This window comes from Pristiophorus japonicus, chromosome 20 (genome assembly GCF_044704955.1).
Source record: "Pristiophorus japonicus isolate sPriJap1 chromosome 20, sPriJap1.hap1, whole genome shotgun sequence".
NCBI classification, from domain to species: Eukaryota; Metazoa; Chordata; class Chondrichthyes; family Pristiophoridae; genus Pristiophorus; species Pristiophorus japonicus.
Genome location: NC_091996.1, coordinates 90,480,894 through 90,504,433, shown reverse-complemented (window position 1 = coordinate 90,504,433; position 23,540 = coordinate 90,480,894). Strand labels below are relative to the sequence as shown.

Below are 23,540 nucleotides of genomic sequence, written 5' to 3'. Positions count from 1 at the left end.
TTTTGTGTTCCAATTTTCATTAGCCCCATCAGCCCCCATGCAGGAATCAGCCAGGTGTGAAGGGTCCTTCTGAATAACCAGACGTTGCCAATAACCTGTCCATTAGTTGGGCTTCTGAGAGAAACAACATCCTGTCCTGCATTGTGAACATCTTTTGTCTGGCGGCCCATCCACATCTCTGCATGAGGCCACACTGGCAAGCTAACCCCTTGCTGGCAAGCTTCGGGTAATGGGCTACAACTCTACCTAACTCAGCTCCAAACGCTTCCAGTGGAGACTGGGATTTATACAGCTCCTTTAGCCTCAGGATGTCGCAAAGCACTGTGCGCCCAGTAAAGTACTTTTGAAGTGCAATCACTGTTGGAATGTAGGAAACATGGCAGCCAATTTGCACACAACAAGGTCCCACAATCAACAATGTGACAATGACCAAATAATCTGTTTCAAGTGATGTTGGTTGAGGTTTCAATATTATCCCGGACACTTTGGAGAACGCCCTTGCTCTTCTTCCAATAGTAGCCGTGGGATCTTTTACATCCACCTGAGGGAGCAGACGAGGCCTCGGTTTAATGTCTCATCAAAAAAATGGCACCTCCGACAGTGCAGCACTCCATGAGGACTTACGTGTCAGCCTAGACTTTTGTGCTCAAATCTCTGGAGTGGGACTTGAGCCCGCAACTTTCTGACCAAGAGATGAGACTGCTACCTATTGTGCCACAGTCGACAGTGATCCATCCTCTGTATCAAACCCGTGTTTGACGGGACAGTATATAGGGAGCTTTACTCTGTATCTAACCTATGCTGTACCTGCCCCGGGAGTGTTTGATGGGACAGTGTAGAGGGAGCTTTACTCTGTATCTAACCCCGTGCTGTACCTGCCCCGGGAGTGTTTGATGGGACAGTGTAGAGGGAGCTTTACTCTGTATCTAACCCTGTGCTGTACCTGCCCTGGGAGTGTTTGATGGGACAGTGTAGAGGGAGCTTTACTCTGTATCTCACCCCATGCTGTACCTGCCCTGGGAGTGTTTGATGGGACAGTGTAGAGGGAGCTTTACTCTGTATCTCACCCCGTGCTGTACCTGCCCTGGGAGTGTTTGATGGGACAGTGTAGAGGGAGCTTTACTCTGTATATAACCCCGTGCTGTACCTGCCCTGGGAGTGTTTGATGGGACAGTGTAGAGCGAGCTTTATTGTGTATCTAACCCCATGCTGTACCTGCCGTGGGAGTGTTTGCTGGGACAGTGTAGAGGGAGCTTTACTCTGTATCTAACCCAGTGATGAGGATACCGAGTGATTGAAAGGGAAAATGCTGAATTTCACAACTCCCAGATCCCTCACCCTGCCGAGCACAGTATTCATTAAAAATGAAGGAAGAGACAAGGGTCAAATATGAATAAAACCTGAGACACTTGGAGTGTACCTGTTCAATGTTTAATAAATAAAAAGTCACATTTCACAGATTTACATGGGTATACTCACTTCACAAATAATCCAAAAATAAGCATTCAAAATTCTGGTAAAGTAGGGGCGGGGTCTGTATTCACCAGAAAGGCCCACATCATTCTGGGTGTGATTGAGTGCGAGAGTTAAGCACACTCGCTTCCAGCCGCCCCGCGTTCCTGTGGGTGGAATATTACAGGAGGCCTTTTCTGGTAAATCTCCTCTGCACCTCTCTCCAAGGCCTTGACATTTTTCCTAAAGTGCGGTGCCCAGAATTGGACACACTACTCCGGCTGGGGCGGTTAACCAGTGATTTAGCATAAATGTCTTGAGGGAAGACATCTCCTGTTGTCCTGATATGTTGGAAAATGGAGGCCACCGACTGGTGCCAGCACTGGGTAACCGAGACAAGGGCACAAGAGATTCGTTCCTTCCCAACATTAAGCGGGGATTTCAGATAAAGTCAAACTCTCCTCTCTAAATGGACGAACAGTCGGAAATTAAGCATCGTTCACATTTTAGAAACAGGAGCAACAAGTGATTTTATACAAATGAGAGAAAAATAGGCAGATGCCGCCATTTTGGAAGGTTAGGCAGCAGAGATCAGCGCGCATGTGTGACATGATTTATTGCACCTCTCCCACCCCTCAATTAGTGTTTTATTAGTTAATCTGTGCGTGACTTGGGCAGGGGTGGGGGAGGCTGGGGGAGGGCCACTATCGGCCGATTACAAAAAGAATAATCACCCCCCCGATTCACACGTTACACCACGGCGGAGGCCATTTTACCCCTCGCGAGACGTGAAGGCCGGGGCTGGAGCTGAAGCGGACCATTGGAAGGTTCAGGACACAACAGACTCTCCCTGCCGCGCCCCCAGAACATCCGAGGGTTTGCCTCGCTGGCATCGGAGCTTGGCGCCCTCACCCGCGATCGGTTGTACCGTTGCCGATAGTCCCCGGGCGGGAAGGCGTAACCGCATCCCGTGTCACGGGGTGGAGCGCGTCGGAGTCATCGGGTCCTGCCCCGAAGCCGAACGGTATCGCGCCGTTGCTTACGATTGCCAATGCGCCAGGCAACTTGTGGCAGGGTGTTCGGGCCTTTCCCTTCAAGTCGGTGGGTTTGAAGCCGGGTGTCACCGCGCGGTGAGACACACGACGTGTGTCTCCGCTGCGTTCCAAGCGAGCACGCCAACAGGCCTCGTGCCACCTCCCCCTCCCGCAATTACGTATAAAAATGGCGGCCAGCCCGTGCGTCCGGACGCGAAACGCCCATCATCATCACACAAAAAAAAAACGTCCACCGGTGATCCAACAACGAGCCGATCAAAATCCCTGCCACCCAGCGGGAAAAGAAAACATCGAACTCACTCACTACCAATTTGCAAACGATGAAACCCCAGTATTGCCTGTGAAGACACACACACACACACACACACACACACTCACAAATGGTCTAGTCTCCCTCATTGTCACATGGCAGTGAGACCAAACCCCATAGAAAACAGGTGTAAATTCACCATTGCAAAGACCTTGCCAATCATTGCAATGAGGGGAGGGGGAAGGGAGGGGGGGGGACCTCTATAGTGAAGAATCTTTGATTCCAATATCTGTGGAGTAACAGGTGAATGAAAACACTGCGTCTTCCTACCTTCCCTTTTCCATATCAGATATGCATCCTTGCAAAGATTTCGATCATTTAAAAATCTTGTGTAGGATACACACTTGCAGTTGGCACGAATTTGGGTCATACTTTTGCCACTGAATTTGTTGTCAACCGTGCCGGTGTAGTGCTTGGCTCTGCCCACCAGGTGGCGCTACCCGTGGCAGGCTCCCCCCATCCCCCACCCCAACCCCCATCTTGCCTCTGAAATAAAGCGCCGCACGGCCACACCATGGGAGATCTCCTGAAATGGATAGAGAGGATACGATACTTGTCGTCACCAATGTTAGCGAGGGATGAGAAACACCCAGGGAAGGAGGAGTTGCACCCAGCTCGGTAGCAATTCCCGCGTTTCCCGATCGAACCCTGGAAACGGACCCAGCCCCACCCCACGCAAAGCCAAAGAAAACGCTCCAACTGCGAAATGGCGTCCGTGGCTCCTCGATGCCCGCGGGAACATACTGCAGCAAAACGAATGTTCCTCAGCACGAGCCTCTTCGTGTATAACGGGAGCACTGGGTCAAAGAGTAGAAAGTCTTTGTGCGTCTGTCTGTTAATAAAGACTCCAGCCCTGGTTTTACATCATCCCACACTACCCTCTCCCAATAAACGGTCCAGTCCTGGTTTTATGTCCAACCCCCAACTACCCCCTCCCAATAAAGATTGGCACTACATCCACTCCCCATCAGCGCCCAATTAACCGTAATTTATTAGATCCCGCTTTGTCCAGCAGCAGCACCAAGCAAAGCTTTTGGGTTTGAACTCATACTGCCCCGTGGAGTGTAGTCAAACCCGTGAGCCACAGGTTGGGCCAGAAGAAACTCAGGGTGCAAAGTTCGATCCTTTATTTCAGACGGACGCCACACGATCAATATTACGCAGGTAGTGTTTTTATTTGCTCCACCCACTACCCTCTCCCCACACCCCCCCCCTCCCCACCCCCCCGCCAGTCAAGCGATACCTCCCCTTTAAATGCAGCCGTGTGCTGGTCTGCAGAGCTAAGCCAGTCCCATCTCCTCTAGGACACTGCGTGGGGACTCGTCGTCCTACAGAGAGGGAAACACAAATCAAATGAAACATCGAGTCAGTCGCCATCAGATCGTAAAAAGAGCAACTCGTACAATTAAGAACATAAGAAATAGGAGCAGGAGTCGGCCATACGGCCCCTCGAGCCTGCTCCGCTATTTAATACGATCATGGCTGATCCGATCATGGACTCAGCTCCACTTCCCCGCCCGCTCCCCATAACCACTCAATCCCTTATCGGTTAAGAAACAATTGTCACGTATCAATTGCGTGCTCGTCAAAAAACACTTCTAACTCAATCATGATTAAAAAGCACAAATCAGCCGCGAGGTTATAAAACAGAGCCAAGAGACGGGGATAGATGGAGCTGAAGGACGGCACAGAAACATCGAGGGGGGTCAAAAATGGTCTTGCACCGTGGCGGCAGTGTACACCATCTACAAGACGCACTGCAGCAACTCGCCAAGGCTTCTTCGGCAGCACCTCCCAAACCCACGGCCTCTACCCCCTAGAAGGACAAGGGCAGCAGGCGCATGGGAACACCACCACCTCCACGTTCCCCTCCCAGTCACACACCGTCCCGACTTGGAAATATATCGGCCGTTCCTTCATCGTCGCTGGGTCACAATCCCGGAACTCCCTCCCTAACAGCACTGTGGGAGCACCTTCACCACACGGACTGCAGCGGTTCAAGAAGGCGGCTCACCACCACCGTCTCAAGGGGCAATTAGGGATGGGCAATAAATGCCGGCGATGCCCACATCCAGTGAACGGATAAACTAATCTCGAATGAAAATCCTGTATGTAAACAGTTACCAGTCACAATGTAGTTGTAGTCATTGGCCAGTAGGTGGCTCGATGAGACAGATTTCTGAAGTCCCTCTCCTAACGATGCCCTCGTTTATTTAAAAAAAACAACCGACTGTGCAGAACATTGCAAGCAAATTACTGGCGTTTAAAATATTCTATTAATGGCAATCAAACAATGCATATTAAACCATTGAGTAATTACTACAGTTGAAGAAGCTGTATCCATTTCCTTGTAATCGACTGACAAACTGGTTTGACTAAGAACTTTGAGTACTTATATGGCATGTTAGGAGTACCACACATCATTAATCTATGGATTAAACAATGAATATAAAGCTCTTCCAAAAGCTCCGCTTGTTTATGCTGTAAACACTAAAAGAATTATTATTTTTTGCAGATAGAAGATTAAGGGTGTTTAATTAGGGTGTTTAAGATGATTTGAAGGATTTGGATAGGGTAGAGAGATACTATTCCTCTGCTGGGGGGTGTCCAGAACAAGAGTCTTAAAATTAGAGCCAGGCCGTTCAGGGGTGATGTCAGGAAGCACTTCTCGTCGGTGAGTGGCTCAGTGGGCAGCACTCTCGTCTCTGAGTCAGAAGGTTGTGGGTTCAAGTCCCAATCCAGAGACTTGAGCACATCAGTACTGAGGGAGCGCTGCACTGTCGGAGGGGCAGTACTGAGGGAGCGCTGCACTGTCGGAGGGGCAGTACTGAGGGAGAGCCGCACTGTCGGAGGGGCAGTACTGAGGGAGTGCCGCACTGTCGGAGGGGCAGTACTGAGGGAGCGCCGCACTGTCGGAGGGGCAGTACTGAGGGAGCGTCGCACTGTCGGAGGGGCAGTACTAAGGGAGTGCCGCACTGTCGGAGGGGCAGTACTGAGGGAGCGCCGCACTGTCGGAGGGGCAGTACTGAGGAAGCGTCGCACTGTCGGAGGGGCAGTACTAAGGGAACGCCGCACTGTCGGAGGGTCAGTACTGAGGGAGTGCTGCACTGTCGGAGGTCAAAGAGGTCGGTTTTAAGGAGCATCTTAAAGGAGGGGGGAGAGGCGGAGAGGTTTAGGCAGGGAGTTCCAGAGCTTAGGGCCCAGGCAACAGAAGGCATAGCCACCGATAGTGGAGTGATTATAATCAGGGATGCTCAGGAGGGCAGAATTAGAGGAGCGCAGATATCTCGGGGGGGTGGGGGTTATGGGGCTGGAGGAGATTACAGAGATAGGGAGGGGCGAGGGCCATGTAGGGATTTGTAGACAAGGATGAGAATTTTGAAATTGAGGCGTTGCTTAACCAGAAGCCAATGTAGGTCAACGAGCACAGGGGGTGATGGGTGAGTGGGACTTGGTGCGAGTTGGGGCATGGGGCAGCGAGCACAGGGGGTGATGGGTGAATGGGACTTGGTGCGAGTTAGGACACGGGACAGCGAGCTCAGGGGATGATGGGTGAGCGGGTCTCGGTGTGAGTTAGGACACGGAGTCAGCGAGCACAGCGGGTGATGGGTGAGCGGGACTTGGTGTGAGTTAGGACAGGGGGTGATGGGCGAGCGGGAGTCGGTGTGAGTTAGCACACGGGGCAGCGAGCACAGGGGGTGATGGGTGAACGGGACTTGGTGCGAGTTAGGACACGGGACAGCGAGCTCAGGGGATGATGGGTGAGCGGGACTCGGTGCGAGTTAGGACACGGGGTCAGCGAGCACAGGGGGTGATGGGTGAGCAGGACTCGGTGCGAGTTAGGACACGGAGCAACGAGCACAGAGGGTGATGGGTGAACGGGACTTGGTGCGAGTTAGGACACGGACAGCGAGCACAGGGGGTGATGGGTGAACGGGACTTGGTGCGAGTTAGGACATGGGGCAGCCGAGTTTTGGATGCCTTTACGTAGGGTAGAATGTGGGAGGCCGGCCAGGAGTGCGTTGGAATAGTCAAGTCTAGAGGTAACAAAGGCATGGATGAGGGCTTCAGCAGCGGGTAAGCTGAGGCAAGGGCGGAGATGGGCGTTGTTACGGAGGTGGAAACAGGCGGTCTCAGTTCAAGGTTCAGGGTTCAATCCCCAGCCGTGGCCGTGTTGGTCACTCTCTGTATAAATAGTGGTAGAAGCAGAGGAAATGGACTGTGCTTAAAGGGGAGGCGGGGGGGCGGGGAGGGGAAGAGATTAATTTCCAAACTAATCTGCAGAAACATTTCAGTGAGCGACTGGTCAATCTATGGAACAGGCTCTCTTCTTCAAATGAAAATTAGATGGATTTCATTCAGAAAATAACACTACGTGAGAGAGTATTGGAGTAATTTGAGCATGACTTGTGGTGAGTGAAGTGTGCTTGGTGGGGTGGGGTGGTTTGGGGGGGGTGGAACAGGTGACTTTGGACCTGTGGTTCCCAAAGCCCTTCACCGCTGGGAGCTGCCTCGCCTCAGGCCCGGGTCTGTTGCAGATGAATTGAGAGAGTTTAATTGCCACGATTGATGAACAACTCCAGAATCATTATACCAGGCGACTTGTCAGGATGGTAGAAGGCGGGTCTCGATGGACTTTAGTCTCTCCTCGTCCAGCACTTCTGACAGACCAGTCCACTGACAGTGACAACGAAAGGATCTTCGTTAGAACATAGAACATTAGCTGCCTTCTCTCTCTCTCTCTCTCCATAAGAATATAAGAAATAGGAGCAGGAGTCGGTCATTTGGCCCCTCGAGCCTGCTCCGACATTCAATAAGATCATGGCTGATCTGATTTTGGCCTCAACTCCACTTCCCCGTCCGCTCCCCATAACCCTTGACTCCCTTATCGTTCAAAAATCTGTCTATCTCCACCTTAATATATTCAATGACCCAGCCTCCGCAGTTCTCTGGGGTAGAGAACTCCTCAGATTTACGATCCTCAGAAGAAATTCCTCTCCATCTCCGTTTTAAATGGGCAACCCCCTTATTCTGAAACTATGTCCCCTCGTTCTAGATTCCCCCACGAGGGGAAACATCCTCTCTGCATCTACCCTGTCCAGCCCCCTCAGAATCTTATACGTTTCAATGAGATCACTGCTCAGTCTTCTAAACTCCAATGATTAGAGGTCCAACCTGGTCAACCTTTCTTCGTAAGTCAACCCCCTCATCTCAGGAATCAACTGCGCCGCGCTTCAGAGCGGCCATTCCAGGGCCTCCTGGGTTACGTTGGAGCTCGGTCTTGTGCGTTTTCCTGCCTCCAGTGGCAGAAAAGCAGAAGAAATGGCTCTTGGAAAACTTTTTTTTTTTAAAAGAAAAAAGGACTTTTAAAACGCGGCTTTCTTTTTAAAAAGGCATTCTACTGCAGTCTGAAGACTGGTAAACCGAGGGGGTGAAAGACTCGCATTTATATAGCGCCTTTCATGACCATCGGATGTCTCAAAGCACTTTACAACCAATGAAGTATTTTTGGAGTGTAGTCACTGTTGTAATGTGGGAAACGCGGCAGGCAATTTGCGCACAGCAAGCTCCCACACACAGCAATGTGATAATGACCAAGATAATCTGTTTTTTTGTTATGCTGATTGAGGGATAAATATTGGTCCCAGGACACTGGGGAGAACTCCCCCTGCTCTTCTTCGAAATAGTGCCACGGGATCTTTTACGTCCACCTGAGAGGGCAGACAGGGCCTCGGTTTAACGCCTCATCCGAAAGACGGCACCTCCGACAGTGCGGCGCTTCCTCAGTACTGCCCCTCCGACAGTGCAGCGCTCCCTCAGTACTGCCCCTCCGACAGTGCAGCGCTCCCTCAGTACTGCCCCTCCGACAGTGCGGTGCTCCCTCAGTACTGCATTGTAAGTGTCAGCCTAGATTTGTGCGCTCAAGTCCCTGGAGTGAGACTTGAACCCACAACCTTCTGACTCAGGTGAGGGTACTGCCCACTGGGCCACGGCTGACAGACAGAGAATTGAATGGGACTCGCGGGAGGGGATGCACAGAATGGTGCTTCAGTCTCGTGGGAGATTGCTGCAATCCACAGAGCCAAGGTTTTGGAGCCGTTTTAAGGTTATAAGAACATAAGAACATAAGAATTAGGAACGGGAGTAGGCCATCTAGCCCCTCGAGCCTGCTCCGCCATTCAATAAGATCATGGCTGATCTGGTCGTGGACTCAGCTCCACTTACCCGCCCTCTCCCCGTAACCCTTAATTCCCTTATTGCTTAAAAATCTATCTATCTGTGATTTGAATACATTCAATGAGCCAGCCTCAACTGCTTCCTTGGGCAGAGAATTCCACAGATTCACAACCCTCTGGGAGAAGAAATTCTTTCTCAACTCAGTTTTAAATTGGCTCCTCCGTATTTTGAGGCTGTGCCCCCTAGTTCTAGTCTCCCCCACCAATGGAAACAACCTCTCTGCCTCTAACTTGTCTATCCCTTTCATGATTTTAAATGTTTCTATAAGATCACCCCTCATCCTTCTGAACTCCAAGGAGTAAAGACCCAGTCTACTCAATCTATCATCATAAGGTAACCCCCTCATTTCTCGAATCAGCCTAGTGAATCGTCTCTGTACCCCCTCCAAAGCTAGTATATCCTTCCTTAAGTAAGGTGACCAAAACTGCATGCAGTACTCCAGGTGCGGCCTTACCAATACCTTATATAGTTGCAGCAACATCTCCCTGTTTTTGTACTCCATCCCTCTCGCAATGAAGGCCAACATTCCATTCGCCTTCCTGATTACCTGCTGCACCTGCAAACTAACCTTTTGGGATAGAGTTTCATGCACAAGGACCCCAGGTCCCTCTGCACCGCAGCATGTTGTAATTTCTCCCCATTCAAATAATATTCCCTTTTACTGTTTTTTTTCCCCAAGGTGGATGACCTCACACTTTCCGACATTGTATTCCATCTGCCAAACCTTAGCCCATTCGCTTAACCTATCCAAATCTCCTTGTAGCCTCTCTGAGTCCTCTACACAACCCGCTTTCCCACTAATCTTAGTGTCATCTGCAAATTTTGTTGCACTATACTCTGTCCCCTCTTCTAGGTCATCTATGTATATTGTAAACAGTTGTGGTCCCAGTACTGATCCCTGTGGCACACCACTAACCACTGATTTCCAACCGGAAAAGAACCCATTTATCCCGACTCTCTGCTTTCTGTTCGCCAGCCAATTCTCTATCCATGCTAATACATTTCCTCTGACTCTGCGTACCTTTATCTTCTGCAGTAACCTTTTGTGTGGCACCTTATCGAATGCCTTATGGAAATCTAAATACACCACATCCATCGGTACACCTCTATCCACCATGCTCGTTATATCCTCAAAGAATTACAGTAAGTTAGTTAAACATGATTTCCCTTTCATGAATCCATGCTGCGTCTGCTTGATAGCACTATTCCTATCCAGATGTCCCGCTATTTCTTCCTTAATGATAGTTTCAAGCATTTTCCCCACTACAGATGTTAAACTAACCGGCCTATAGTTACCTGCCTTTTGCCTGCCCCCTTTTTTAAACAGAGGCGTTACATTAGCTGCTCTCCAATCCGCTGGTACCTCCCCAGAGTCCAGAGAATTTTGGTAGATTATAACAAATGCATCTGCTATAACTTCCGCCATCTCTTTTAATACCCTGGGATACATTTCATCAGGACCAGGGGACTTGTCTACCTTCAGTCCCATTAGTCTGTCCAGCACTACCTCCCTAGTGATAGTGATCATCTCAAGGTCCTCCCTTCCCACATTCCTATGACCAGCAATTTTTGGCATGGTTTTTGTGTCTTCCACTGTGAAGACCGAAGCAAAATAATTGTTTAAGGTCTCAGCCATTTTCACATTTCCCATTATTAAATCCCCCTTTTCATCTTCTAAGGGACCAACATTTACTTTAGTCACTCTTTTCCTTTTTATATATCTGTAAAAGCTTTTACTATCTGTTTTTATGTTTTGCGCAAGTTTATCTTCGTAATCTATCTTCCCTTTCTTTATTGCTTTTTTAGTCATTCTTTGCTGTTGCTTAAAATTTTCCCAATCTTCTAGTTTCCCACTAACCTTGGCCACCTTATACGCATTGGTCTTTGATTTGATACTTTCCTTTATTTCCTTGGTTATCCACGGCTGGTTATCTCTTCTCTTGCCGCCATTCTTTTTCACTGGAATATATTTTTGTTGCGCATTATGAAAGAGCTCCTTAAAAGTCCTCCATTGTTCCTCAATTGTGCCACCGTTTAGTCCTTGTTTCCAGTCTACTTTAGCCAACTCTGCCCTCATCCCACTGTAGTCCCCTTTGTTTAAGCATAGCACGCTCGTTTCTGACACAACTTCCTCATCCTCAATCTGTATTACAAATTCAACCATATTGTGATCACTCATTCCGAGAGGATCTTTTACGAGGAGATCGTTCATTTTTCCTGTCTCGTTACACAGGACCAGATCCAAAATGGCTTGCTCCCTTGTAGGCTCTGTTACATACTGTTCTAAGAAACAATCCCGTATGCATTCTATGAATTCCTCCTCCAGTCTACCCCCTGCGATTTGATTTGACCAATCGATATGTAGGTTAAAATCCCCCATAACTACTACCGTTCCTTTTTCACATGCCTCCATTATTCCCTTGATTATTGCCCGCCCCACCATGAAGTTATTATTTGGGGGTCTATAAACTACGCCGACCAGTGACTTTTTCCCCTTACTATCTCTAATCTCCACCCACAATGATTCAACATTTTGTTCATTGGAGCCAATATCATCCCTCACAACTGCCCTGATATCATCCTTTATTAACAGAGCTACCCCACCTCCTTTCCCTTCTTGCCTATCTTTCTGAATCGTCAGATACCCCTGTATGTTTAATTCCAATCTTGGCCACCTTGCAACCATGTTTCTGTAATGGCCACCAAATCATACCCATTTGTAATGATTTGTGCCGTCAACTCATTTACTTTATTTCTAATGCTGCGTGCATTTAGGTAGAGTGTTTTCATCCTAGTTTTTAAACCATGATTTTTAGTTTTTACCCCTCCTGCAGCCCTTTTATATTCAGTGGCCCTTTTTGTTTCTTGCCTTTGATTTCTCTGCCCTCCACTTTTACTCATCTCTTTTCTGTCTTTTGTTTTTGTCTCCTTCTTGTTTCCCTCTGTCTCCCTGTATTGGTTCCCATCCCCCTGCCATATTAGTTTAACTCCTAATTAGGTTGTCTCAACGAGTTGGTTAATTAATTCCCCCCTTCCCCCGCCAGCACAATTACGATTCTACAGGGAGGGGGAAAGTAGGGACATTAAACCTTTGAGCTTCCAATTAGGGCAGCCAAATTGTGCTGGAGGCTTCTTCACATGACCTCCAAGATGTGTGGCGGAGATCACCTTGTAGAACAGGCAGGTTCTGCAAAGCGTTGTCAGGGTCAGCCCCCCCCCCCCCCACCCAGAGTGATCTCCTGGGCTAGCTTTGATCGGCTTAGGAGGCTGGAGAGGAACTTAATCATATAGTCCATCAATAACGGGAGTGGCACAGGTACTTGCGGATGAGGGACTTGCAGGGTTACGGACGAAAAGCGGGGAGATGGGACTCCGTACGACTGCTCTTTCAAAGCCAGCACAGGCACGTTGGGCTGAATGGCCACCTTCTGTGCTGTAATTTTCGATGATTCTATGATATTGACATTTTTTTTTTAAAAAACACTCCCCTCTCCCAGGAGATCGAATGGCTTTGGTTGGGGTGCGGAGACTATTTATTTGTTGTCCATCCCTAGTTGCCCGTGAGAAGGTGGTGGTGAGCCGCCTTCTTGAACCGCTGCAGTCCCGTGCGGTGAAATTGCTCCCACACAGTGCTGTGAGGGAGGGAGTTCCAGGATTTTGACCCAGTGACGATGAAGGAACGGCTGATATATTCCCAAGTCGGGATGTGTGTGTGACTTGGGAGGGGAACGTGGAGGTGGTGGTGTTCCCATGCGCCTGCTGCCCTTGCAGCAGAGCTGGTCTCCAGTCGTCCTGGTTAACCCTTGCCACTGGACCAAGACCTAGGTCTGTCAAGCCCGTGTGGTGGCTGGTGTGCAACGGCCACCCCACGTTAAAAAAATCCACGCACAGGCACCTACCACCCTTCAGGATGTAGTTCGGGATCCGGAATTTTAGGTCCTTCATTGAAATACCTGTGAACTTTTTGACGTGGAAGCAAGTTATCCTCGATTCGAGGGACTGCCTATGATGATGCCCTTGTCCATCTAGGTGGTGGAGGTCACGGGTTTGGGAGGCACTGTATATGGGCAAGTTGGTCGTTTCCTGTCTCTCTATTGTTCCCAGGCTTGTAACCTCCGTATGCAATTCACACAGACCAGCTGTTGAGGAGTCCCTACCTCCGTTACATAGAAGAACTTGCGCCGTTCCTACACTTTCCAATCTCTGGTGTCAACCCCTCTGCCCTGCATTTCCAATTACGCCACTCAACGGGATGGGCACAGATATGGGCACGCAGCAGACCATCACCACGTGCCAATCAGCGGCCATCATTTTCGCACGTACCTCTTGCATGAGATCTGCTTGCTCAATGGCCTTCAGCACGTTCTTCTTCGAAGTATCTTGGATCTCACCCCCCATAATAAACTCGTCCAAGATGAAGTATGCCTTCTCAAAGTTGAAGATTATGTCCAGCTCGCATACCTGAAAACAAATAGGGGAATTAGGAGCACAAAAATTTTTTTTTTGGGGGGGGGGCAACCCACCCCCCTCGAGGTTTCTCCAACTAATTTAGAGTATGTTCTCTCATTATGCCTAATAGCTTCCTAATTGGATCAATGCTTCAAAGCACAGATGGAGTATAATGTTGGAAAGTGTGAGGTCATGCACTTTGGCAGAAAAAAAATCAAAGAGCAAGTTTTTATTTAAATGGAGAAAGATTGCAAAGTGCTGCAGTACAGCGGGACCTGGGGGTACATGTGCATGAAACACAAAAAAGTTAGTATGCAGGTACAGCAAGTGATCAGGAAGGCCGATGGAATCTTGGCCTTGATTGCAAAGGGGATGGAGTATAAAAGCAGGGAAGTCTTACTACAGTTATACAAGGTATTGGTGAGGCCACACTTGGAATACTGCGTGTAGTTTTGGTTTCCATATTTACAAAAGGATATACTTGTTTTGGAGGCAGTTCAGAGAAGGTTCACTAGGTTGATTCTGGAGATGAGGGTTGATTTATGAGGAAAGGTTGAGTAGGTTGGGCCTCTACTCCTTGGAATTCAGAAAAATGAGAGACGATCTTATCGAAACGTAAAGGCTATGAGGGGGCTTGACAAGGTGGATGCCGAGAGGATGTTACCACTGATGGGGGAGACTAGAACTAGAGGGCGTGATCTTAGAATAAGGGACCGCCCATTTAAAACTGAGATGAGGGGAGATTTCTTCTCAGAGTGCTGTGGAAGCTGGGACATTGAATAAATTTAAGACAGAGATAGACAAGTTTCTTAACCGATAAGGGACTAAGGGTTATGGGGAGCGGGCAGGGAAGTGGACCTGAGTCCATGATCGGATCAGCCATGATCGCATTAAATGGCGGAGCTGGCTCGAGGGGCCGTATGGCCTACTCCTGCTCCTATTTCTTATGTTCACAGTGTAGTACTGAGCCATGTCGACCTTGAGGTCCCTCTGGCCATTCCCAACCCGGTTTTAGTTAGCTTACTACACAGAAATTGCAACACAAACAGGCCGATCAGCCCAACCACTCTGTGTTGGTGATTCTCCTGCACACGGGGCAGTAGTCCTAATCCCATATCCCTTTATCCACTTTTCCTTGAAATGGGACCTGGCACCTGTGAGTCAGAAGGTCGTGGGTTCAAGTCCCACTCCAGAGACTGGAGCACTAAAATCAATCCCAGTGCAGTGCTGAGGGAGCGCTGCCCTGTCGGAGGTGCTGTCTTTCGGATGGGACATTTGTTATGTATTTGCTTCATGGGTTCTTTGCTTAAGAATTCATAGCAACATATTGATATTAAGAACTAATTGGTTTATTAGCAAAAGGTTTAACAATCACACTACACATTACCAGTTCATCCACCAGGCTCAAAACCACCTGCCCTATCATGGACCCCCCGAACCCAACTGGTTGGGGTTTTATTGAGTCTTGTGAACATCACGTGACTGGCTAAGCCACTCACAACTCAACAGCTCTACAACTATTTTTAGTTGATCTGTAAATCGTGCCGCTGATTAAAGGGGGGGCACTAAAACCGACACATTAAACAAATTAAACTTTGGGCAGTAAACTTAAATCAAATTAAAATTTGGTTGCCGGGAGCGATGATGCACTCCAGTCCCTCCGGCGCCCAGCTCTCGCGGAAGGCCGCGAGCATACCGGTGGACACCGCGTGCCCCATCTCCAGGGACACCCTGGCTCGGATATAAGCGCGGAAGAGAGGCAGGCAGTCGAGCTGAACGACCCCCTCAGCCTGGACCGGCTGATGGCCCCTTTGGCCGTGCCCAGGAGCAGTCCTAAGAGGAGGCCTTCCGACTTATCCGCTCCCCTCCGCACAGGGTGCCCAACGATCAGGAGTGTGGGACTGAAGTGCAGCCAGAAATTGAGGAGAAGTCCCTCAAATATTGGAAGAGGGGCTGCAACCTCGCACGTTCATTAAAAACGTGGAACACGGACTCTTCCAGACCGCAGAAATCGCAGGCGGCCTGGGAGTCCGTGAATCGACTTGAAAACTGATTGCACGGGATTGCTCCGTGTAACACCCTCCAGGCCAAGTCCCCAATAAATAGAGGGAGGACTCCCGCGTGAGTGCACTCCGCCTCCTCCAGTCAACAGCTCAACAAACCTGTGAGCATAGGTGCACACATTACAACATTAAACAGAGGTCCCCTCTGCTCTCTCGGGTGGGCGTAAAAGATCCCACAGGCACTATTTCGAAGAAGAGCAGGGGAGTTCTCCCCGGTGTCCTGAGGCCAATATTTATCCCTCAATCAACATCACTAAAAACAGATTATCTGGGTCATTATCACATTGCTGTGTGTGGGAGCTTGCTGTGCACAAATTGGCTGCCACGTTTCCTACATTACAACAGTGACTACACTCCAAAAGTATTTCATTGGCTGTAAAGCACTTTGGTACGGTCAGTGGCCGTGAAAGACGCTATATAAATGCAAGATTTTCTTTTCTTCATCATTGGCTGGACTGAAATGGGGCTCATTACATGGGGCGATGAAAGACAAAGGGCTCCCATCATCGTTCTGATGAAGGGACATCGAGCTGAAACGTCAACTCTTGTTTCTCTCTCCAAAGACGCTGCCTGACCCGTTGAGTGTTTCCAGCAAATTTCGGTTGATGTTTGCCATCGTTTCATCTCTCCGTGGCCTCATCCCCACTCCCCCTTTGTGATCGCCTCCCTTACACTCCACGGACAGAGTAACGCACATGAAGGATGGGATGGGACAGGGCCATGTACCACTCGGCTGTACAGCTATACTGGCCCAACGGTGGAGGCAAGATCACTTACGCTCCCGAAGTATTTATCCAGCAGCTCCACGTAGCGGTGGATGAGCTCCAGAGTCAGGAGCTCGTTGTCTTGATCTTCAATCGCACAACAGAAATATAGACTGGCGTACCTGTCCAGGAGAGTCAAGAGCAGCGCTTAGTTTCCAATATTTGCAAAGAATTCATAAAGAATATATATATTTTTTTTTACACGCGCACACATATGCATGTACACATATTTACACGCGCACACAAATATGTGTATACACACACGCACGCACGCGCGCGCGCACACACACACACACACACACACACACACGGTAGCATCGTGCTTATCTTCTCATTGGAACAGAGGAGGTTGAGAGGAGACCTCATTGAGGTGTACAAGATATTGAGGGGCCTGGACATAACGGATAGTAAGGATCTATTTCCATTGGTGGAGGGGTCTATTACGAGGGGGCATAGTTTTAAGGTGGTTGGTGGAAGGTTTAGAGGGGATTTGAGGGGGGGGCTTCTTTACGCAGAGGGTTGTGGGAATCTGGAACTTGCTGTCTGGAAGAGTGGTGGATGCAGAAACCTTCACCACTTTTGAGAGATGGTTGGATGAGCACTTAAAGTGCCGTAACCTGCAGGGTTACCTAGAACTGGTAATTGGGATTAGACTGGATAACCTCTTGTTGGACGGCGCAGATATAATTGTAAGTATATCTGCAGGGAATAGAATACGGCCAGGGTGATCTCCTGGACTAGTTTCGATCGCTTGGATGGGTCGGAGAGGAATTTCCCCAGATTTTTTCTCCCTAAATTGGCTTGGGTTTTTGCCTCTCCCAGGAGATCACATGGCTCCGGTTGGGGTGTAGTGTAGATATTTTCGGTATAAGGGGTGTCACAGTTGTGTGGGGCGGACTGGTTGGGCTGGGTGCTCTTTGCCTTTGTTCATTGTTCATAGGTTTATATGTAACCTTCAGGGCTGCTGACCAAGGGCCGTGCGGCTCTTTGTCGGCCGGCATGGACGCGATGGGCTGAAATGGCCTCCTTCTGCGCTGTAAATTTCTATGTTTCTATGTTACTGGACTAGTAATCCAGAGGCCCACACTATTGATCCGGAGACGTAAGTTCCAATCCCACTACGGCAGTTGAGGGAACTTAAGTTCAATTAATTAAATAAGCTTGGTATTAAAAAGCTTATGTCAATAATGATGACCGTGAAACTACCGGATTGTCATAAAAACCCATCTGGTTCACTAATGTCCTTCAGGGAAGGAAATCTGCCGCCCTTACCCGGTCTGGGCCTATATGTGGCTCCAGACCCACAGCAACGTGGTTGACTATTAACTGCCCCTCTGAAATGGCCCAGTGAGCCACTTAGTTGTACCAAACCGTTGCAACAAAGTCAGCACTGTGTGGGAGTACCTTCACCACGTGGACTGCAGCGGTTCAAGAAGGCGTCTAACCATCACCTTCTCAACGGCAATAAATGCCAGCCTTGCCAGCGACGCCCACATCTCGTGAATGAATACAAAAAATGCACACACACACACGTGTATATACACATGTGCACACACACCCATACATAAAAGTTTGCATGTTGTGCACACTTCTTGCACATGTTCTTCTTGTTGTCATGACTTCTCGCACCCCTTTCCTGTCACAGTTTGATGACTGGCACAGTTCCCACCTCTTCAATACAGATTGGACAATCTTTAACTTTGAAATCAAAAGCAAGAAAAGCAGCTAGAAAACAGCCAATGGGAAATAACAACCAATCCCGAACGACCAATCAGAAGAATCAGCTAGTAAGAAAAGAGCCAGAGACCAATCAAATCATTCAAAACCATTTCGCAACAAACTTTTGTCTGCCATTTTTCTTTCTCAGTAACTGAAATTTGAAAGCATCCAAAATAAGGATTAAACATGATAAAAATGCTCAACAAAATTACACATTTTACAGTAACGTGAAAGTTGGTTCTTTCTGCACTTGAGAGTCAGGCTGGATTGTCACTTGACTGCTGGCAGGACAGCTGTAAATGGCCTCAGCCTCCCTGGGTTAGCAAGGGAGAAAGAAAAATGAGCCAGAGTTCCTGCCCCTCATTGTTATCCAAATCGAGGGACCAATGCGAGGTCGTAAGAAATAGGAGCAGGAGTCGGCCATTTGGCCCCTCGAGCCTGCTCCGCCATTCAATAAGATCATGGCTGATCCGATCATGGACTCATGCTCCACTTCCCTGCCCGCTCCCCATAACCATTCACTCCCTTATCACTCAAAAATCCGTCTATCTCCGCCTTGAATATATTCAAGGCCCAGCCTCCACAGCTCTCTGGGGCAGAGAATTCCACAGATTTACAACCCTCTGAGAAGAAATTCCTCCTCATAGTTTTAAATGGGCGGCCCCTTATTCTGAGACTATGCCCCCTAGTTTTAGTTTCCCCTACGAGTGGAAATATCCTCTCTGCATCCACCTTGTCGAGCCCCCTCATTATCTTATATGTTTCGATAAGATCATCTCTCATTCTTCTGAACTCCAATGAGTATAGGCCCAACTTACTCAACCTTTCCTCATACGTCAACCCCCTCATCTTCAAAATCATCCGAGTGAACCTTCTCTGAACAGCCTCCAATGCAAGTATATCCTTCCTTAAATAAAGAAACCAAAACTGCACGCAGTACTCCAGGTGTGGCCTCACCAATACCCTGTACAGTTGTGGCAGGACTTCCCTGCTTTTATACTCCATCCCCCTTGCAATAAAGGCCAACATTTCATTTGACATCCTGATTACTTGCTGTACCTGCATACTCACTTTTTGTGTTTCATGCACAAGGACCCGCAGGTCCCGCTGTATTGCAGCACTTTGTAATTTTTCTCCATTTAAATTATAATTGCTTTTCTATTTTTTTTCTGCCAAAGTAGATAACCTCACATTCTCCCACATTATACTCTATCTGCCAAATTTTTGCCCACTCACTTAGCCTGTCTATATCCAATTGCAGATTTTGTGTCCACCTCACAATTTGCTTTCCCACCCATCTGTGTATCATCAGCAAACTTGGCTCCATTACACTCGGTCCCTTCATCCAAGTCATATATAGAATGTAAACAGCATCGATCCCTGCAGCACCCCACTAGTCACTGTTTGCCAATCGGAAAATGAACCATTTATTCCGACTCTCTGTTAAGTCAGCTGATCCTCTATCCATGCTAATATATTACCCCCAACCCCGTGAACTTTTATCTTGTGCAGTAACCTTTTATGTGGCATCTTATTGAACACCTTCTGGAAATCCAGGTCATCACGATGAGGCTAGAGTACTGTGTGCAGTTCCGGTCACCACATTACAGGAAGGATGTGATTGCACTAGAGAGGGTACAAAGGAGATTTACACGGACATTGCCTGGACTGCAGAATTTTAGCTATGAGGAAAGATTGGATAGGCTGGGGTTGTTTTCTTTGGAACAGAGGAGGCTGAGAGGAGACCTCATTGAGGTGTATAAAATTATGAGGGGCCTAGATAGGGTGGATAGGATGTACGTATTTCCCTTGGCAGAGGGGTCAACAACCAGGGGGCATAGATTTAAAGTAATTGGGGGAGGTTTAGAGGGATCTGAGGGGAAATATTTTCACCCAGAGGGTGGTGGGGGTCTGGAACTCACTGCCTGAAAGGGTGGTAGAGACAGAAACCCTCACCACATTTAAAAAGTACTTGGATGTGCACCTGAAGTGCCGTAACCTGCAGGGCTACGGACCGAGAGCTGGAAAGTGGGATTAGGCCGGGTGGCTCTTGGTCGGCCGGCGCGGACACGAGGGGCCGAATAGCCTCCTTCCGTGCTGTAAATTTCTGTGATTCTATGGAGCTGAGCCATGGCGCCTCCCACAGCCCAATAGCACTCACGGTCACGGCTCGCACGTTAAGCTGGCCACCTGGGCGGAGTAGCCCGGGGTGTCCAGGAAGGAGGGAAGAAGCGTCAGGAGAAGGAGGGAGAAAGAAAGATTTGCATTTTTTATAGCATCTTCCATCACCTCAGGATGTCCCAAATCGCTTTACAGTCAACTAAGTACTTTGTTTGAATTGTGGTCACGGTTGTATTGGAAACGCGACAGCCAATTTGCGCACAGCAAGCTCCCACAAACAGCAGTGAGCTATCGATCCGATCATCTGTTTTTTGTGACGTCGGATAAATATCGGCCAGGACACCGGGGAGAACTCCCCTGCTCTTCTTCGAAATAGTGCCGCGGGATCATTTACGTCCAGCCGACGGGACAGGTGGGGCCTCGGTTTAACGTCTCGTCCGAAGGAAGGCACCTGTGATAGTGCGGCGCTCCCTCAGCACTGCACTAGGCATGTGAGGCTGGATTATGTGCTCAGGTCTCTGGAGTGCGACTTGAACTCACGACCTTCTGACTCGGAGGAGGCGAAACAAGACCAAACCCCCCCCACACACACACAGCGAGACCGGGGGGGGGGGGGGGCCGGGGAGGGGGGGGGGGGGGTTGTTTGCACCATAAATAGAACCCACCAATCGCGGCAACTCAGTCGAGCAAACACAGCCACATCATGACTGGAAATCGAAAGAACACACGAACTTATGGACAGATCAATGACTGTGAAGCTATTAGGAGACTCTTGCTGTCTCTGATGAGCAATTCCACTTCTCTTCAAATCCCCGGCTGGGAATTAAAGTGCCGCACGCAGAGAGATAGATCACAATCTGAACGTTAATCGCTGGAAAGATGCGGTAAGAATTTCCTAATTGTTCCACAGCAGGCAAAACCACTCAAGGCTTGTCTTCTCTCTTTGCACCTGCCTTCCCGGTTGAGTTCCAGTCCAAGGCAGCATTCACACTACGAAGCTAACACAGTTTTTTTTATTCATTCAGAGGTGTACAAGATTATAGAAACATAGAAATTTACAGCGCAGCAGAAGGTCATCTCGGCCCATCGTGTCCGCACCGGCCGACAAACAGCCGCACGGCCCTCGGTCAGCAGCCCTGAAGGATACATATGAACCTATGGAACAATGGAGGAAAGGTAAAGAGCACCCGGCCCAACCAGTCCACCCCACACAACTGCGACACCCCTTACACTGAAACCTTCTACACTCCACCCCAACTGGAGCCATGTGATCGCCGGGAGAGGCAAAAACCAGATTAAAACCCAGGCCAATTGGGGGGGGGGGGGGGGGCGAGAGAAATCTGGGAAAATTTCTCTGCGACCCACCCAGGCGATCGAAACTATAGTCCTGGAGATCACCTTGGCTGTATTCGATTCCCTGCAGTACTTACCATCGTATCTGCGCCGTCCAACAAGAGGTTATCCAGTCTAATCCCAATTACCAGCTCTAGGTCCGTAACCCTGCAGGTTATGGCGCTTCAAGTGCCCATCCAAGCACCTTTTAAATGTGGTGAGGGTTTCTGCAACCACCATCCTTCCAGGCAGCGAGTTCCAGACCCCCACAACCCTCTGCATGAAGGAGCACCCCCTCAAATCCCCTCTGAACCTGCCACCAACCACCTTAAAGCTATGCCCCCTCGTAATAGACCCCATCCACCAATGGAAATAGGCCCTTGCTATCCACTATATCGGGTTTGGATAAGGTAGACAGAGAAAGTCTGTTCCCACAAGGTCTAGGGGACACAGATTTAAGGTTTTGGGCAAGAGATACAGGGGGGATGTGAGGAAAACCTTTTAACGCAGCGAGTGGTAATGACCTGGAGAGTGGTGAGGGCAGAAACGATCTATGATTTCAAGAGGAAATGGGATGGGCACTTCAGAGAAGTAGACTTGCAGGACTAAGGGGATAGAGCGGGGGAGCGGAGCTGAATGGATTGCTCTACAGAGAGCCGGCATGGACTCGATGGGCTGAATGGCCTCCTTCTGTGCCGTAATGACTCTATTCACGGGATGAGGGCATCACTGGCATTTATTACCCATCCCTAATTGCCCTCGAGAAGGTGGTGGTGAGCAGCCTTCTTGACATCCGAGTGACTTGCTAGGCCATTTCAGAGGGGCAGTTAAGAGTCAACCACATTGCTGGGCCTGGAGCCCCATATCGGCCAGACCGGGTAAGGGCGGCTGATTTCCTTCCCTAAAGGGCATTAGTGAACCAGATAGGATTTTACGACAATCCGGTATTTTCCATTACTTTAGCGAAGGAAATCTGCCGCCCTTACCCAGCCTGGCCTATATGTGACTCCAGACCCACAGCAGTGTGGTTGACTTTTAACTGCTCTCTGAAATGGCCCAGCAAGACGCTCAGTTGCATCAAACCGCTGCGACAAAGTCAGCACTGGGGGAGTACCTTCGCCACACAGACTGCAGCGGTTCAAGAAGGCGGCTCACCAGCACCTTCTCAAGGGGCAGTTAGGGATGGGCAATAAATGCCAGCCTTGCCAGCAACGCCCACATCCTGTGAACGAATAAGTATACGCGCTTTTTAATTTCAGATTTATTTAAATAACTGAATATAAATTCCCCAGCTGCCATGGTGGGATTTGAACTTGCGTCTCAGGATCAAAGGCTGAGCAGGTTGGGCCTCTACTCATTATTGGAGTTTAGAAGGATGAGGTGTCATCTTATTGAAACAAACAAGATACTGAGGGGGCTTGATAGGGTAGATGCAGAGAGGATGTTTCCCCTCGTGGGGAAATTTAGAACTTGGGAGCATAGTTTCAGAATAAGGGGTCGCCAAGTTAGAACGGAGATGAGGAGGAATTTCTTCTCTCAGAGGGTTGTAAATCTGTGGAATTCTCTGCCCCAGAGAGCTGTGGAGGCTGGGTCATTGAATATATTTAAGGTGGAGATAGACAGATTTTTGAGCGATAAGGGAGTGAAGGGTTATGGAGAGCAGGCGGGGAAGTGGAGTTGAGGCCAAGCTCAGATCAGCCACAATCTTATTAAATGGCGGAGCAGGCTTGAGGGGCTGAATGGCCGACTCCTGCTCCTATTTCTTACGTTCTTAGCATAGGTCCAGGCCTCGGGATTAATAGTCCAGTAAAGTAACCACTATGCCACCGTTCCCGTATGTGAACATTGGGACAGGAGGAGGCCATTCAGCCCCTCGAGCCTGTTCCACCATTCAATTAGATCACGGCTGATTTGCATCTTAACTCCATTTGCCCTCCTTAATCTGTATACCTTGATATCGTTGCCGAACAAAATTCTATCAATCTCTGTCTTGAAATTTTCAATCGACCCCTGCCCTCAGCAGCTTTTTTGGTGGGGA

General features: G+C 49.0%; 1 protein-coding gene across 1 annotated transcript in view; it reads right to left on the bottom strand.

Annotated features, from left to right (window-relative positions):
• Positions 1–1,409: 1,409 nt before the first annotated feature.
• The window catches only part of ap1s1 (adaptor related protein complex 1 subunit sigma 1), a 68,242-nt gene continuing 46,111 nt past the window's right edge, over positions 1,410–23,540 (bottom strand). The window contains exons 3-5 of the mRNA XM_070863142.1: positions 16,344–16,452; positions 13,378–13,515; positions 1,410–4,145 (exon numbers count right to left, since the gene is read on the bottom strand). Of these exons, the coding sequence (XP_070719243.1) occupies positions 4,098–4,145; positions 13,378–13,515; positions 16,344–16,452 (295 nt within the window). The 3' untranslated portion in view covers positions 1,410–4,097. The remainder of the gene's footprint in view (positions 4,146–13,377; positions 13,516–16,343; positions 16,453–23,540) is intronic.